The sequence below is a fragment of the Talpa occidentalis genome, unplaced genomic scaffold (assembly GCF_014898055.3).
Source record: "Talpa occidentalis isolate TD23 unplaced genomic scaffold, MPIMG_talOcc4v2.1 talOcc4.9, whole genome shotgun sequence".
Lineage (NCBI taxonomy): Eukaryota > Metazoa > Chordata > Mammalia > Eulipotyphla > Talpidae > Talpa > Talpa occidentalis.
The window spans coordinates 77356264-77372513 of NW_023605305.1; the positions used below are offsets into that span (position 1 = coordinate 77356264).

General features: G+C 48.1%; 1 protein-coding gene across 3 annotated transcripts; it reads left to right on the forward strand.

Moving 5' to 3' along the window:
- The first annotated feature begins 210 nt into the window (after positions 1-210).
- PMVK (phosphomevalonate kinase) lies at positions 211-15930 on the forward strand. Of its 3 annotated transcripts, none has more exons than XM_037499419.2 (5): positions 211-562; positions 2302-2365; positions 7405-7557; positions 10549-10678; positions 11739-15930. In XM_037499419.2, the coding sequence occupies exons 1-5, from the start codon at positions 468-470 to the stop codon at positions 11873-11875; spliced, it is 579 nt and encodes a 192-aa protein (XP_037355316.1). In that variant the 5' UTR covers positions 211-467; the 3' UTR covers positions 11876-15930. The 3 variants fall into 3 exon arrangements, with proteins under 3 accessions (XP_037355316.1, XP_037355317.1, XP_054546932.1); XM_054690957.1 differs by lacking the exon at positions 211-562 and adding an exon at positions 3318-3464 and having other exon boundaries at positions 2335-2365; XM_037499420.2 differs by lacking the exon at positions 211-562 and having other exon boundaries at positions 2313-2365; positions 7524-7557.
- The last annotated feature ends 320 nt before the right edge of the window (positions 15931-16250 follow it).

Sequence of the window (16250 nt, forward strand, 5' to 3'; positions counted from 1 at the left end):
AAGCTTCTTCAACAATATCAATCTTATCTTTTTTCATAACATTTACAGGTTTGTGTGGAAGGCAACGCGACGTTCTTCTCAGGGAATTTTAAGACGTCATCCCCTTAAGACCGACCCGGTCGCGCCCAGTCGGCCCCCGCGCTGCCGGCTGAGGAGGCGTGTCCCTGACGTCACATGTGGGCGGGGCCGGGCTGTTCTAAATCCGTCTGGTAGGGGCGCTTCTTTAGGGGGTAAAGGCTGTCCTGGGAAGTGACTTTCTTTCCCCCCACTTCTAATTTCTTTAGACATTACTTAAAATGTCCGGAAGCACACGTGAAGGCCGACAGTGCCCTCTACAGCCACGAAGAGAGGGGCGGATCCCCTCCTGCGGCCTCGCCAGCTAATGGCCGCTCCCACTCCGCGCGGGGTGGCCTGACTTCAGAGATGGGCATAAGTGTCGGCTTCAGGGCGCGCCGACAGGACGACCCATGGCCCCGCTAGGAGGCTCCCCGCGGCTCGTGCTGCTGTTCAGCGGGAAGAGAAAATCCGGGAAGGACTTTGTGACCGACGAGCTACTGAGCAGGTGTCCGAGGGGCGGGAAGGAGGGGAAGCGGGCGAGGGCGGAGGAGCGCCCCGCATCACGTGACACGGGAGGCGTCTGAGGGTGGGCTGAGCTGCGGAGAAGGGGGTCCTCGGGGTGCGGGGCGGTCCGGCCCTGCGGGGGGCGCGGTCAAGGATTGTCACCATCACATAAAGCGGGCGATCTCCACACGCCCATCACAGAGACTTCAGCTGCCACATCTCCAAACACGTTAAACTGTAGATCTCTCTCTCCAGGAAATATTAGTAACAGTTGCCACTGAGGCATTTTTCTCTACAGCTGTTCCTGAACTTCAGGACAAGGAGTCGGAAACACAGAGAATAGATTTTCTGACGATCACACCCCAGTCGTGGTTGACTCCTAACTAATCGTTGCCCAGCACACCACCTAAGAGCAGGAGTTTATTGAAACAACCTTTATTAAGTGCAGAGCACTGAACATGTGTATTATTTCATTTCATCCTGCAGACCTCTTTGGTACTGTGTGGTATTATTACTCAGAGTCTCTGCTTCACAGATGAAGAAACTGAGCAGGCAGGTCCAGGATTCAGATTCATCTTTAGTGTGGCTCCAAGGAATGGATTCTTCCTGAATTACCACATTATCTTCCCAAATAACACTTTTCACTCGATATTTTGTTGGGGCATAGGCCAGGAGAGCAGAAGAGCTAGTGAGAAGGGGGAGTAGGGCATCTTTCCTCTTGAAGACCAGTGTGGTAGGAGTACCAGGAGGTTGCTTTAAGGTACCACAGGGGTTCCAAGAGGTTGTGGGGGAGCCTCGGGTAGAGGGTGCCATCTGGATCTTCCATCACCAAGTATCTACCATCTTTTCCTAAATTGTATGTCTTCTTATCCCCAGAGAACAGTCAAATGGTGTTCAGGAGCACAGATTCTGGTATTAAAACTTCTGGGGAAATCCTGGTTCACTGCTTGCTTGTGTGTGATCTTGTACACATTTCTTATCCACTCTGTTTTAGTTTTGTCATCTGTGAGACAGGGATAATAATAGAGTGATTGTAAGGATTAAATGAGACCATGTATGCGAAGGGCTGAGGACAATTCTTGACACCTAGTAAAGGCATGGGAACTAAATGCTGGCTGTTATTTTGTGTTCCCACTGCTGACTTCATTACTTGCAGTGTTGCTTTAGGTAAGTCAGTTCTCCTCACAAAACCTGTTTCCTCATCTAAGTCATGGAGATAAGGACAGCTATCTTACCATGTCAGCGTTGAAATGAATCTGAACAGCTCAAGGTCAGGGCAGGAATCCTGTATCTTATTCATATTTGTATCACCTGGACCCAAATATAATACCCAAGAAACGGTTGGTTGAGCGAATTGAACTGCTGAATGAATGATTGATTTCTATGTGACAACCATGTCAGGAACTGAGATACTCCGGCAGTGAGAGAATTTGTTCAGGGATCCAGCAGTAATTCAGCCAGGATATTGCCAGACAGGGATGTTCACACTATAATTAAAATTTTACTTGTTTTACCTGTTAGTTTCAGACTCTTTCACATTCAAGTTTCAAAATAATCCTGTGGGAGACAAGCGGAAACAGTTATCCCCACTTTACAGATGAAGAAATAGAGTCAGGGAAGTTGAGAGGCGACAGAGTTACATAGATAAGAGTAGCATAAATGGGGCTTCAACCCTCTGGACTCCTTTTCTGGGGTCCAGAAGTGCTAGGTTAACTGGATTTGGTTCTCCCTGTTCCACAGACTCGGAAGTGATGTCTGTGCTATCCTGCGTCTCTCTGGTCCACTCAAGGAGCAGTTTGCTCAGGTAGGTGACAACTCTGTGGCATCTGGTGGGTAGAAGGAGCCAGCTCCTGGGCTTTGGTTGCTGTGGGTATCATGCGATTCACCAGCAGGGCCCCTGCTGGCTGGGTGGTGGTCAGCAGTTTCCGTTTCCTGTGAGTGGATATTTTGGGAGCATTTTTAGCTTAAGATATTTCCCCACTGGCTTCACTCACTTCAGGTCACCTACCAGGGTGTGTTCAAGAAATTATGTTCAGGAATGGCTGTAGATGTGAGTGGCAGCTCCAATGGCCTCGGGTTAGTGTAAGGGCCTACACATGCCCCCTTACTCAGAAAGGGTGACACATATCATTCCCCTCTCCACCGGCCCAGAGGGCCTGCCACAACCTCAGGATTACCCCCTCAGAAATTAATTGTTAAGATACGGTGTTAAGTGAAAAGAGAAGATGTAGAATAGTTAGAGAATTCTACATGTGTCAAAAAATGGGGAACAAAAATTGTAAACAGGTGCTTAGATATCCAGTCATTCAACATTATTCCGGCATTGTGTTAAGTACTGTTTCTTGGGGTGCATTAAAACCTGAGGAGGGGCCTTCCTGGTGGCATAGCGGATTGAGTGCAGAGATATGAAGCTATCCGCAGCCTCTGCAGTGTGGGTTTGATTCCCGACCAGCCAGAGATATTCCCACATGGCATAGCAGACCTCTCCTGTCTCTCCCACTGCTCCCCTCAGCAGTGTATTTTGGTTGTCTGCCTGTTCTGCTCCCGCTCTGTCTCTGGTGAATCCCCTCATACTCCTGCGCCTCTGGCCTATACCACAGCTTTTGTATAAAAATAAATAAATCTTAATAAAAAAATAAAACCTGAGGATACAGTGGGCCCTTGAACTATGCAGGGGCGGGGCAGTGGCTTTGGTGGTTGGGGGAATGACTCCCCCTCTGCAGTTGAAAATCTGCATTTTTTTTTTTTTTTTAAAGAGGATTCACCAGAGACAATGGAGAGCAGAACAGGAGGACTGACTGAAATACTGTAACTAGCAATAAAAAGTAATTGCTAGCCCTGTGCACAGGTGTTTGAGGGAGGCTCGATTCCATGGGATTCAATGACCACACCGTATAAAAAAGGTAAAAGGATTTATTGTGAGCAACATAGGCGATGCACATGCAAAATTATAAACAGTGCCCCAAACCTGACCAAACTGATGAACATGCATACATACTGTACAGTTTCCTCAGAAATTAGCATCACGGAGGCAAAAAGTCAGCACTCCGGAGAACAGCATCACGGAGGCAAAAAAGTCAGCACTCCGGAGAACAGCATGGGAGACATATCCACGTCCAGCAGCTGCGAGCAGCAGCAGCTGGGCGACCACTGTGTTTTTATCTCCCAAGGTCGGATATGGCCAGTATCCAAGCTAGGGATTCATGGTAGGCTGGTCATGTTTCTGCGCATGACGCCCCGGACTTACATAACCAGCCATATTTCTTGGTGGTCCCGGACATCGTGAACAGTTACATAACCAGCCCTATCTTTTGGCTCCTGGTCCGGGCGCTGGCCAGGCTCCCGGATCAGGAGGCCAAAAGGTGGTCGCACATCTTCCAATGTCCCCAGCAAAACGACATTAACACTTTATTTTCCTACAAATACACTGCTGAGGGGAGTAGCAGGTGAGACAGGAGAGGTCTGCCCCACCATGTGGGTTGCTCCCTGGCTGGCTAGGGAGGCTGGGGATCGAACTCCTGCTGCAGAGGCTGCAGATAGCTTTATAGTGCTGTGCTTAACCCCTTGTGCCACCAGGGAGGCCCAGCATATAAGTTTTAATTTCTCCAAAAGTTGATTAGTAATAGTCTGCTCTTGACCAGAAGACTTATTGGTAACATAAACATTAATGATATATGTATTATACACTATTCTTGTAATAAAGTAAGGGAGAGAAGAATATATTATTAAGAAAACTTTAAGAAGTGGCCTCCTTGGAGGCACAGTGGTTAAAGTCTCAGCGCTATCAAGCCATCTCCAGCCTCCTCATCATGAATTTGATCCCTGGCCAGGGAACTGACCCACATGGTGCAGCAGACCTCTCCTGTCTTGCCCGCTACCCCCCTCAGCAGTGTATTTCGGTCAGTCCATCTGTTCTGCTCCCCACTCTGTCTTTGGTGAACCTCTTAACCCCTATACCTCTGGCCTACTCCCCAGCTCTTGTATGCATAAATAAATAAAAATCTTAAAAAAAAAGAAAACCTCAAGGAAAAGACCATTCATTATAGTACTATATTATATTTATTGATACTGAAAGTTTACATGGTTAACAAGATCAGTTGTCTGTCAGTACCTACATCGATATCTTCTTATATGAGACAAAACAGTGTAGCTGTTATAGGTATTACTAGCCGTAGACATCAAAAATGAAAAGGTAGCCATGAAAAAGAAATTCGTGTTTATTTACACGTATAATGACGCATGTGTTGATAATGAAGACGCAGCAATAGGGTTGCGTCATGGCTTGGCCTGTACATGAAAATATTTATTTATACAACAGCAGGGCCACAGGCCAGATGTGCAGGAGGGTGAGAGGATTCACCAGAGACAGAGTGGGGAACAGAACAGGCAGACTGACGAAATACACTGCTGAGGGTAGCAGTGGGCGAGACAGGGGAGGTCTGCTGCGCCATGTGGGACCCTTGCTGGCCGGCTGGGATCGAACTGGTGCTGCAGAGGCTATGGACAGCCTCACAGCGCTGCGCTCAACCGCCTGCGCCACCAGGGGAGGCCCTGTACATGAAAATTTTTATGACATACAGTATTTCAATCATTAGACTTATGCTCTTTTATCATAGTTCGTGCTAGAATAGACTATTATCTACATATATATCTGTATATATATTATGTTTTTGTGACAAATGACCTTTTCTTAAATTTTTTGATATTTCTAGGCCATGTAGTTTTTTTCAAATTGTCAAAAATCTCCAAAACATTTCACAGTATATTTACTGAAGAACATCCGTATCAAAGCAGACCCACAGGGTTCAAACTCGTGTTGTTCAAGGGTTAGCTGTACATGGGAGGCTACCGCGGGTGCCTCCAGGGAGAGACCTGGCTGGTGGACAGCAGCGGGGGGAGTTTTTGCTGTAAATGAATGTGTATCTTTTAAATTTTGAACCACGTAGATTAAAAAAATAGAGTTGCTAAACTTGGATTAAAAAAATAAACAGGGGGGCCTCCCTGGTGGCCCAAAGGGTTAAGACACAGCACTATGAAGTGATCCACAGCCACTGCAGCACAAGTTCGATCCCCAGCCAGGGAGCTAACCTACCTGGTGCAGCAGACCTCTCCTGTTTCCCACTGCTCCCCTCAGCAGTGTATTTTAGTTGATCCACCTGTTCTGTTCTCCACTCTGTCTCTGGTGAATCCTCTCCCCACCATACGTCTCGCCTGTACCCCAGTTCTTGTATGCACAGATAAATAAATCTTTAAAAAAAATAAAAAATAAACAGGGACTCTTGGATATTTAGATGTACACGAGGGAACCTGGGCAGTGACATCAGCTTCCCACACAATGAAATATCTTGTCCCCTGTGTTTCTGTCCTTGACCACCAGATGCACCCCTCTGGGCATCTGGTCATGGCCTTTTGGTCAGTTGGCCTGAGTCTAGCTCTCTGGAGCCACTTAAGAGTTCATGCCCCTCTTCCATGTGACAGCCCTGTGTTCGTGGGAACATTCCTCTGTTCCTTCTGTACCTTTGGGTCTTCTCCCACCACCATTCGTAGACAGCAGTGTTGGGGATCCTGGGGATAACTGGATCCGTGGTTTTCACATTTTTTTAGTGGGAACTTTCCCAAGTTAAATCAGATGCAGAAATTCTTTATATCCAGTAGACAGACTGGGAGTGATTATGATTTGTGGGAGACACTCAGCTTTCTCCAGTGGGGCCCGGGCACCTCTGAAGAACACTGGGACTCTGAGGAGCAGCTAGAAAGCCACTGGTGTTCCAGAGTTCCCAAAGCAGACTTGCTGCAGACCTATTATCCAGGCTGGAGTGGAGGTGGAGAGAAGTTTTCCTTTTTAAAACCTCAGTAGGGGACAGAAAGACCAGCCTGCCCTATCCTTTACAAGTCCACCCCCACTTCTATTCCAAAACAAATCCAGAATTAATCAATGTACTGATTTCTTAAATCACAATGGGAAATACGACTGACAAGCAAACCATGATGGTCCTGGTGGCTCCTCCTCCCCTGTGGCAAGAGGTGCGTGGGAAACCAGTGTATAAGCAGGAGGTGGCTTCTGGCCTCACCTTGGAGGAGTGATGAAGGGAGGTGATTTTGCAGTTTGCAGATGGAGAAACAGTCTGAGGAGGGAAGGTCTTCCTGTAGTGAGCTCACAGGGAGGTGGAACGTGAACTGAATGTTTCTCTCTCCTGGGGTCCTGGATGGACCCCTCCTCCTTATTAGTCCTTGGAGAAGGAGAGGTCAGGTCTGGAAACAACTTCCCATGTGATCAGAGTGCCCTTCTGCTTCTGGGTGTGGAGGGCCCCAGTAGTGCCTGGAGCCAAGTGGAGTGATGCTGCAGCAAAGGTGCTAGGAATTGGGGTACGAAAAAGGGGGCAAGGTGGGAAGAAGAGAGAGACAGGGAAGCCAAGTCTCTTGGGTTTATAGGGGGGCCAACAATGTCAAAAGGGTTCGTGGGAGGACATGGAATGTGGTGTTTTCAGATTTCCCACTGTAGTTAAAGGCTAAGCCTGTGCTCAGGGGATGCAAACTAATTTCAGGATTAGTTTAAGCCAGAAATAATTGGGAAGGTAAAACTGTTGCAAAAGAGAAAACCACATCACATATTTTAAAGACAAACTGAAACAATTTCTGGATTATCTTGAGACCTTTGTTCCATCTGCCATTTGGGGATTTCTTGGTTTCCAGGTCTCTTTCCTCTGCAGGCGTCTGTTGGCCTCTGTCCTGGAGAAACCTCATTAGTCTTTTCATGGGCCCTGGGGGAGGAATGAACCTGTCTCAGGAGTCTAGCAAAGTCGAGAGGCCGGTGACATAGACTTAATGATGTGCTCTGGACAGGAGCACGGCTTGAACTTCCAGAGACTCCTAGATGCCAGTGACTACAAGGAGACCTATCGAAAGGACATGATCCGCTGGGGGGAAGAGAAGCGCCAGGCTGACCCAGGCTTCTTCTGCAGGAGGATCGTGAAAGGTGTTTCCCAGCCCATCTGGGTAAGCCGGCTCTGTGGCAGCATTAAGGAAACCCATTTCCCTAGCCCTCTGCTTTTCCCCACATGCTGTAGATCTCAGATGCATTGGTTTCTCTCTCCACTGCTGCCACCTGGAGCAAGCCCCCACTGTCTCATCCACCTTTGATTCTTGCAGACAAAATGATGTTTTAAAAACAGACACTGGGCCTCCCCAGTGGTGCAGCGGTTGAGCGCTGGGTTGCGAGGCTGCCCCCAGCCTCTGCAGCGCTGGTTTGATCCCCGGCTGCTCCCCGGCCACTGGAGGAGGGTCCCACGTGGCGCGCAGACCTCTCCTGCCGCCCGCTGCTCCCTTCAGCAGTGTACTTCCGTCCTTCTGCCTGCTCTGCTCCCCGCTCTGGCTCTGGTGAATTCTCTCACCCTCCCGTGCTTCTGACTGTACCCAGTGTGTGTATAAATAAATAAAAATAAATCTTTAAAAATGAAAAATAAATAAAAATATTAAAAAAAATAAAATAAAAACAGACACTGAGTCATGTCACTCCTCTCTTTAAAAAACCTTGTCCCATTGTTTTCATGAGCAAAATCAAAATCCTTAACATGAACTTTTGGGCCTTGAATGATGTACGTTCTGCTACCCATATGAACTCTTTTTGGAATCAGGGCCTCTCCCTAGATGTTCTGCCTGCCTGAACTTCCCTTTCTTTCTCCACCTGTTTGGCCCCAGCTCAGCTTATAGGCACCTCTGCAGGGAATCCTTCCTTGGTGCCCATGTCTTAGCTGATGCTCCCTGGCAGGTGCTCCCATGGTACCTTCCCTCTTCCTTCCTCATTCACTCTGTCAGCCTGTGTTAGCTGCTTGACCAGGCCTGCTTCCAGCTACTGGGGATAGGCCATTGCAAAAATGTGAAGAAGTCCCTACCCTCTGGGAGCTTATGTTATAGCTGGCCATGGAGGGAGCTGGATGTTCAATAAATATAGACTGTCAGGTGGAGGTAAATATGAAGGAGCAAAGTGAAGCTGGCCAAGGGTATTAGGAAGGCTGGGCTTGGGTTGCTGCTTTATTAAGGATGTAGGGAAAGGCTCCCAGATAGGATGACATCTGAGTATAAGGAGGAAGTAAGGGAGAGAACCGAATGGATGTGTAGGGAAGTAGCTTTCCAGAAAGGGAGCAGGCCCTTTTCTGGAAAGGCCCTGCGTGGAATGTGCCTGGCATGTCTGTGGCAGATCCAGGGGTTGTATGGGTGAGGGTTTGGGTAGGAGTGTGATCAGATCCTACAGTTTCCTTGGAAGAGTCTGGGTTCTGCTGAGTTAGATGAGGACCCTTGAAGGGTTTGGGCAGAGGAGAGACATGAGCTGATCTATGTCGAAAGGGCTCACTTTGCTGCTGGGAGGAAGATGGCTGTGGAGCAGACAGGCCAGTAGAGGACGCTTCCCTGACAGGTGAAGTGGCTGCAACTCGGCTCTGAGTAGTCGGAGAGTGGAGGAAAGGGGTTGATTCTGTGCTGATTTTGAAGATAGAATCAAGAGGATTTGCTGGTGCACTGGCTAGGGGTGTGAGGACAGGAAATGGTACCAAGCAGTTGGACAAATATACTTGTTATTTTCTTATTTTCTTTTTCTTTCTTCTTCTTCCTTTTTTTTTTTCTTTTCTTTAGAGAAAGAACAAGTTTATTGAGGAGAAAGGAACAGAAATAAAGTGGACTCCCAGACCAGTGGAACCAGGCCAGGGAGGGGCAAGGAAGCCCAGGTTATACTTGTTATTTTCTGAGACCAGGAATGGGGTGGGAGGAATAGGCTGAAGAGAAAATCAGAGGCCCTGATTCAGTCATGTCAAGGTGGAGATGCGAGTTGATGAGGACTGTGGTTGCACGGTTCTCAGTGAAGCTGCTGTCTCGCCCACCAGACTGTAAGCGCCACCAGGGCGAGCACCTACTGTTCTGCTCACCACTCTGTCCCCAGTGCCCAGCACACCGTAGGTGCATGCTGTTTATTTTTTTTAGTAACTGGGTGAATGAACACGTCAGCACCATGGACGAGAAGAGCGGGCCTGTTTATTCACTGCCTCATTCGTCGGGTGTGCTCGTGTGTCAGACAGGGCACAGGCCCGGAGACAGCGGTGATTGAGTCAGACTCCTTTCCCTCATAGAACTCTCTCTGGGAAGGCCAGACAAACAATAAACATATGACTAAATTAATAAGGAGTGATGATTTTAAGTGCACTTAGTGCTTGGAGGAAAACAGCCCATCAGGATTACGAGGTAGGACGGGAGGCAGGCTGGTGGGGAAGGCCTCTCCAGGGTGCCACTTGAGCAGAGACCTCCGTGGAGTGAGGGGGCTCATTCAAGGCCCAAAAGTTCATGTTAAGGATTTTGATTTTGCCTGTTTGTCCAGGCAGAGGCAGTAACATGAGCAAAGACCCTGAGAAGGAGAGGTGGTCGGCCTGTTTGAGAAACGGCCAGAGATAGTGTCTGCCGTGAAATGAATGAAGGGAAGACGATGGGAAATAGGTGGTAGATCTTGTGCTGCCTTGTAAGTTGGCGTGAGAGCTTTGGGTTTTATTAGAATGATGGGAAGGGAGACTTTGAGTGGTTTAGGGACAGGGACTGCCAAAAATCAAATTAGTGTTTCAAACCAGGAAACCTGTTAGAGTACCTTTGTTCCTGGCCTCAGTTTGCTCACCTGTAAGATCAGTGTGTGAATCTACTTTAGGGCCCGAGGGCTCTCCTTCATTGCAGTGATGAGCCCCATCATTGCAGGTCACCAGTCTGTCCCTGGCAGAGACATGTGGACAGAGTGGGCTGTGGCCACTCTGGGGGGTCTGCTCAGAGAAGAGGGGTGTCTCTTTGGCTGGTTGGGTGACAGTGGGGGTGGGGCTACACTTGTCTGGATTCTCCCGGACCTGTGCCCCTGCTTATTCAGAGGGTTGCTGGCTCTTCTTTTCTCGCCCCCTTACCCCCTGCTCTATGCCTTGCACCCTGACCTGTTGGTCACATGTCTGTGTTCCTTCCCCACAGCTGGTGAGTGACGCACGGAGGGTGTCTGACATTGAGTGGTTTCGAGAGGCCTATGGTGCTGTGACACAGCTGGTCCGAGTGGTGGCCTCAGAGCAGAGCCGACAGCAGCGGGGCTGGATGTTCACGCCAGGTGTGTTGCTCACAACCTTTGCCCCTAAGACTGGCACATAGGTCGTCCACACCTCCTGCAAACCAGGCCACCCACTCTTGCGCGCTAGGTCTTCCACTTGGTTGCTGGCAGGCGGTGGGGGAGTGAGACAGGGATTATAAAAGGGAACCCAAGGCCTGGGCTCAGGAGAGCCTCCAGGTTTGAAAGGGGAAGGTGTCCCTTGGGGTAAAGGTCCCCTGAGACCTTGGCCTGGGTCCCTCACTTGGCCTGTTTTCACTAGGTCAGTGGACTTCTGGAGGGCCTGGGACCCACCCCACTGCTCCTTCAGCTTTGCTTTTCTGCCTAAGGGCCGGTGTGCTAACAGCAGGTAGCAGGTGGGAGGGCGGGCCTGACAGCCCTCATTTCATTTTGATTAGTAGTGTGTTGGGGGTGGCAAAAGGGGAAGCTCTGCATGGCAACTTTAGTCGTGCCTGCCCAGACCTGCTCTGTGGCCACTCAGAAGCCTAGCTCAGGCCTCTTTCCTGCCCCAGGTCCCTGTGACTTGGGGAGTTCAGGCCCATGTGCCTGCCCCCTCCTAATGGCTACTCATTTCCCAGGTGTCCATCCAGGCCAGTCCTGGCCTGAGTGCCCTGCCCACTTTCTCACTATGTCATCACAGCACACTCACCAGGTCCATGTGTTATCACATTCTCCTTGTTACGTGAGAATGGCGCACACTGCCTCCGGAGAGGATTGGACCAGAGATTTAGCGATAGAAATAATTGACACAACCAGCTTTGCAGAAAATGAAAATACAACTCCCTTTTGGGTTGTCTATAGATTTAGATCACCCAGTCTGCCCTCCATTGGCAGCCGTGAGTGAAGAGTTAACTCAGCTGGATAGTCTGGGGACTTGATGGGCAGTTGAGCCAGATAGCTGGTGTTTTAAGGGTTGGGCAGTACCCATTGGACTGGGTGAAGCTTGGCCCCATTCTGGCAGAGGGAAGGTAAGGGGAGGGTGGCTCCTTCTGGAGCCAGAAGGCTTGATATCCAATGTTTGTCTGGAGGGCTGGAGCCTAACCTTGCCTCACCTCCTTCACAGGGGTGGACGACGCTGAGTCAGAATGTGACTTGGATAACTTTGAGGACTTTGACTGGACCATCGAGAACCATGGGGATGCGCAATACCTGGAGGAGCAGTTGAAGAGCCTGGTAGAATTTGTGCGCTCCAAACTATAATCCTAGGTCCTAGGAGGCACCAGTGACTGCCAGGGTGAGGGTGGGCTGACTGCCAGACATGTGGTCACTGAGGCTGGGTAAAGTGGGGGAGCAGGCAAAGTGCCAGGATCTAGAGCTCTGGGGGATGGAGATGATAGACAAGTCAGGAAACCTCCAGGAGCCTCTGTTTATGGAGATGACAGCCCTCCCTCTTTAGGAGATATAAAGGGAAAGGGGGGTGAACTGGCTGTGCTTAAAGTGGAAGCACTGCTGTCTCGACAGTGCAGGCCTGTCAGCCTTTGGTAGCCTTGCTTCCCTTCTAGATGCTCTCAGCCCTTTGCTCTGAGTGGGAGCCTGGGCTGCCCAGTAGATACAATAAACCTTGGAGCACACTCTCTGAGCTGGACATTGTCATTTCCCGGACAAAGGCTGCCAGCCCAGCCTTTGTGGGGCTCGCAAGGGCCTGGAATGCATGCTGCTGACACTGACCTCAGCCTAGGTCATGTAGGTTACTGGCCTGCTTATGTTGGAGGCAGGATGGGGGTCTGAAGGTCTCATCTGGATTGGCTCTCAAAACAGTCTCAGTGTTCCACACAAGTTGCCACCAGCAAGTACCCAGAGAGACTGAGGTATTAGAGCAGGGCAGAGACACTAGAGATCGATGGCCCTGGCAACCATTGTGTGACCCTGGGCTGGTCACATCATGAAGAGCCTCAGCCTTTTCCTAGATGTGACTTCTTATATTTACATCACTTTATACAAGGTGATGTAGATTATACAATTTCTAGATTTCTTCTAGATGCTTCACAACTGTCAGGTGAAACGGGCAAGGAGCGTATTTCCATCTGCATTTAGCTGATACCCAGAACTCAGAGAAGTGAGACAACTTGCCCAGGGTTTCAGGGTCAGTGAGAGTCAGGACTCAGCCTGGAGCACATACCGCCCCGCTTCTGCCACAGTCCTTTGGGATGTGGTACAAAGTCCATGGCTCTTTGTCATCCTCAGGCCTGAGCCAACCACCCCAACTCTGGAGCCTTGACCTCATTCCCCTCTCACAAATCCTGGGGTCCTCACCAATGAGGGACTTATATCAAGTTTCATAAAGATAAGGGAATTACATCAGCTTCAATGTGACCCAAACTGAACTTTGCACATTCCTGCCCAAATTCCTGCCCAGGGAGGAAGGCTTCCCTGGATCACCTTTTTCCTGTATTAGTTCTCTGGTTCTGCCAGCATGACAGTGGGCACGGACTCCTCCATTCCCCCGACTGCTGGGACTAGTCACACTGTTTCTCTCCCTGTATCTTCCTTCTGGGATTCTCACTGGAAGGTGAATTCCTTGAGGGCAGGGGCCATATCTGTCTTGTAATTGTAACCCTGGCTCCTGGAACTGTATTGGCCCACGGTGGGTGCTCTGAAAATGGGTGTGATTTAATTCCGGTGAGACAGGAGTGTGGGAGTCATATTGCGATCAAGTAGGTAGTAATTTTATGGTAGCTCTGGGGGCCAATCTAGACGGGGGCCATGCCTTGGGATGAAGGGACAGTGCTTGGTCAACCCTGGGGCGGCATGGACTCCCAGCCTCCTTCTCTCGAGGCCCCACAGATGTCTTCTTTGGCACTGACTTCCGGTTCCTTGGCGCTTTGGGGTACATCTCAGTCTCTCCCTAAATTAGGAGCTCCTTGCACCCTGCTCATCTTTGTGTCCCAGTGCCTGGCACTAGCAAGGGTGGTGACGACCGGGGATGAGCAATGATGATACTGAGTGGCCACCAAGCACCATCTCTCATGTTAGGTAATTTAAATGTACACTTAGAAAGAGTTTTTTAGAATGAATTAAAAAAAAAAAATGAAAGAAAAAAAGTATTGACCAAACTTCAAGCTTTCAGGTACTGGTTTAATGGCCATCACCTCAATGATAGTTTTAACTACAGTGCTTTTTCAGCACTGCCATTGGCTAGGCACCATGCCAAAATTTCACACAGGCGTAGGCATTTTTCCTCCCATTTAACTGAGGGGTAACTAGAGGACTTCTGTGGTGCCTCCCAAGGGTACAATAGTGAGTGCAGGGCCGGCACTGGGTCCTGTGTGTGCCTCCAAAACCTGTGGCGGGAAGGTTCTATCATCTCCCCAAATGAGTGTGCCCTTCCGTTGGAGGGAATGTGCTGGTAAAGTTTTGAAAACAGCTACTTCATGCTTTCACAGGCAGAGTCAAAGCTCTGGATAGGTGTGAACCTAGAAAGTGGGGCAACAGGCTGAGAGGTCACCGCTGCTTCCCCCTGGCTTTATTGAGGTAATGGACATAGAACATTGTGTAAGTTTAAGGTGTATACCTCTATACGCAGTGATGACTCCATACATACATATACTGTAAGATGATTACCATCAAATGAGATTAGCACCTCTGTCAGCTCATGCCTTTCCCGTGTTTTGTGTACATGGTGAGAACGCCTCCCTGGTGGCGCAAGGGGTTAAGCACCACACTATGAAGCTATTCGCAGCTTCTGTAGCATGAGTTCGATCCCCAGCCAGCCAGGGAGCAACCCACCTGGCACAGCAGACCTCTTCTAACTCACCTGCTGCTCAGCAGTGTATTTCAGTCAGTCTGCCTGTTCCGTTCCCCACTCTGTCTCTGGTGAATCCTCTCACTCCCTGCATCTCTGGCCTGTACCCAGCTCTTGTATGCCTAAATAAATAAATCTTTAAAAAAAAAGATTTACTCTCTCAGCAACTTTTGAGTATGAAATTTCAGTATTGATTATAGCCGCCGTACCAGACTCCACAACTTACTCAGCCTTATTAGATCCCACAAATAAGTGAGATCATGTGGTGTTTTTTTCTGACTTAGCATAATATCCTCAAGATCCATCCATTTGCAAAGGATTGCCTTTTTTTTTTTTTTTTGATGAAGAGTATTCTGTGTGTATGTGTGTTTAACACTCTTTTTAAATCTGTTCATCTCTTGATGGACACTTTTGTGTTTCTATGTCTTGGTTATTGTGAGTAATGTTGGAATGAACATGCAGATATGTCTTTGACAAAGTGATTTCATTTTCTTTAGATACCGAACTAGCAGTGGGATTGCTGAATGACCATTAGTTGTTGTTAAGTTTAAACATCAAGGATTTGAAGGTGAAGCAGAGAAGGGGAGGTGGGGCTGGTGGGTCTATATATCCTTGGAGGGGTGCTAACCTATTTCCTGGTCTGGGTATCTGTAAAAGTCACAGGATGTGACAGCCAGAAATCCTCCCCTGGTGACAGGTTGGCACGGACACTTCTTAAAATGGAAGGCCTCGGGGCCTAGTCAGAGTCACTTTTGCTGGATTTGAAGTTCTTCCATACTTAAAACAAATCCCTGATATTTCTCTGCATCTCAAAATCAAGAATAACCCTAGCTTCTGATACTTTGTTATAACGAGAGCTTTAGCTGATTGTATTTCAGGACCTTCTCCCCTCCCTACTAGTCATTGCTAACTTTGTCTGTGGTTGTAACCATAGATTATTGCTATTATTTATATCATGTATAGAAATACACCACTTATTTATATCATGTATATGTTCTTTTGATAATATTCTTTTAATAATGATTTATAACACTAGCGTTCTCTTCAAGGTGTGATTATTCTATGTCTAACCAGCTTTATTGAGATATACTACTCATGTACTCATTGCACATATTTAAAAGGCACAATTTGATTAGTTTTGACATTTGTATTCATCACCACAATCACAACGCATATGTCCATCACCCTCAGAACATTTCTCACATTCACGTTCCCAACTCTCAACTTTCCCTGAACCCCCAACCCGTCCCCAGACTATCTCTGTTCTGCTTCCTGTCTTTATAGTTAGTTTGCATTTTCAATAATTTTATATAAATAAATCAAACAGCATGTATTCCTTTTTGTCTGATTTCTTCACTCACCATCATTATTTTGAGATCTAGCCACATTACTATTCATTCTTACTGCTGGCATACGGTATGACTATCCCACCACTGTTCATTATTTACCTGCTGTTGAACATTTGGGCTGTTTTTACTGTTTGGATATGACAAATAAAGCAACATTCAACTGATGTGCAAATCTTTGTGTGGACACATGCTTTCATTTCTCGTCGGTAAATACCTTTTAAACTTTCGAAGAAACTGCCAAAGTGTTTTCCCAAGTGACTGTATACTACTGATATACCCATCAGTAGTAGGTGAGCATCCCAGTTGCCCCACATCCTCAGCAAGACTTGGTATGGTCAGTCTCTTCAATTTTAGCCATTTTAGTAGGTATGTAGGTAGTGGTATCTTACTGCCATTAAAAAAAATTCCTTAGTCATTAATTTGACACAAATCCCACAGTCATTTTTTTTGATAAGATCTCTCAGCAAACTAGGAGAATGAAACA

Bases quoted from the DNA above. Each gene is read 5' to 3' on its own strand.
- PMVK (XM_037499419.2), top strand. From the start codon at position 468: ATGGCCCCGCTAGGAGGCTCCCCGCGGCTCGTGCTGCTGTTCAGCGGG. The intron at 563-2,301 runs GTGTCCGAGGGG...CCTGTTCCACAG, and splicing joins ACCGACGAGCTACTGAGCAG to ACTCGGAAGTGATGTCTGTG. The intron at 2,366-7,404 runs GTAGGTGACAAC...TGCTCTGGACAG, and splicing joins TCAAGGAGCAGTTTGCTCAG to GAGCACGGCTTGAACTTCCA.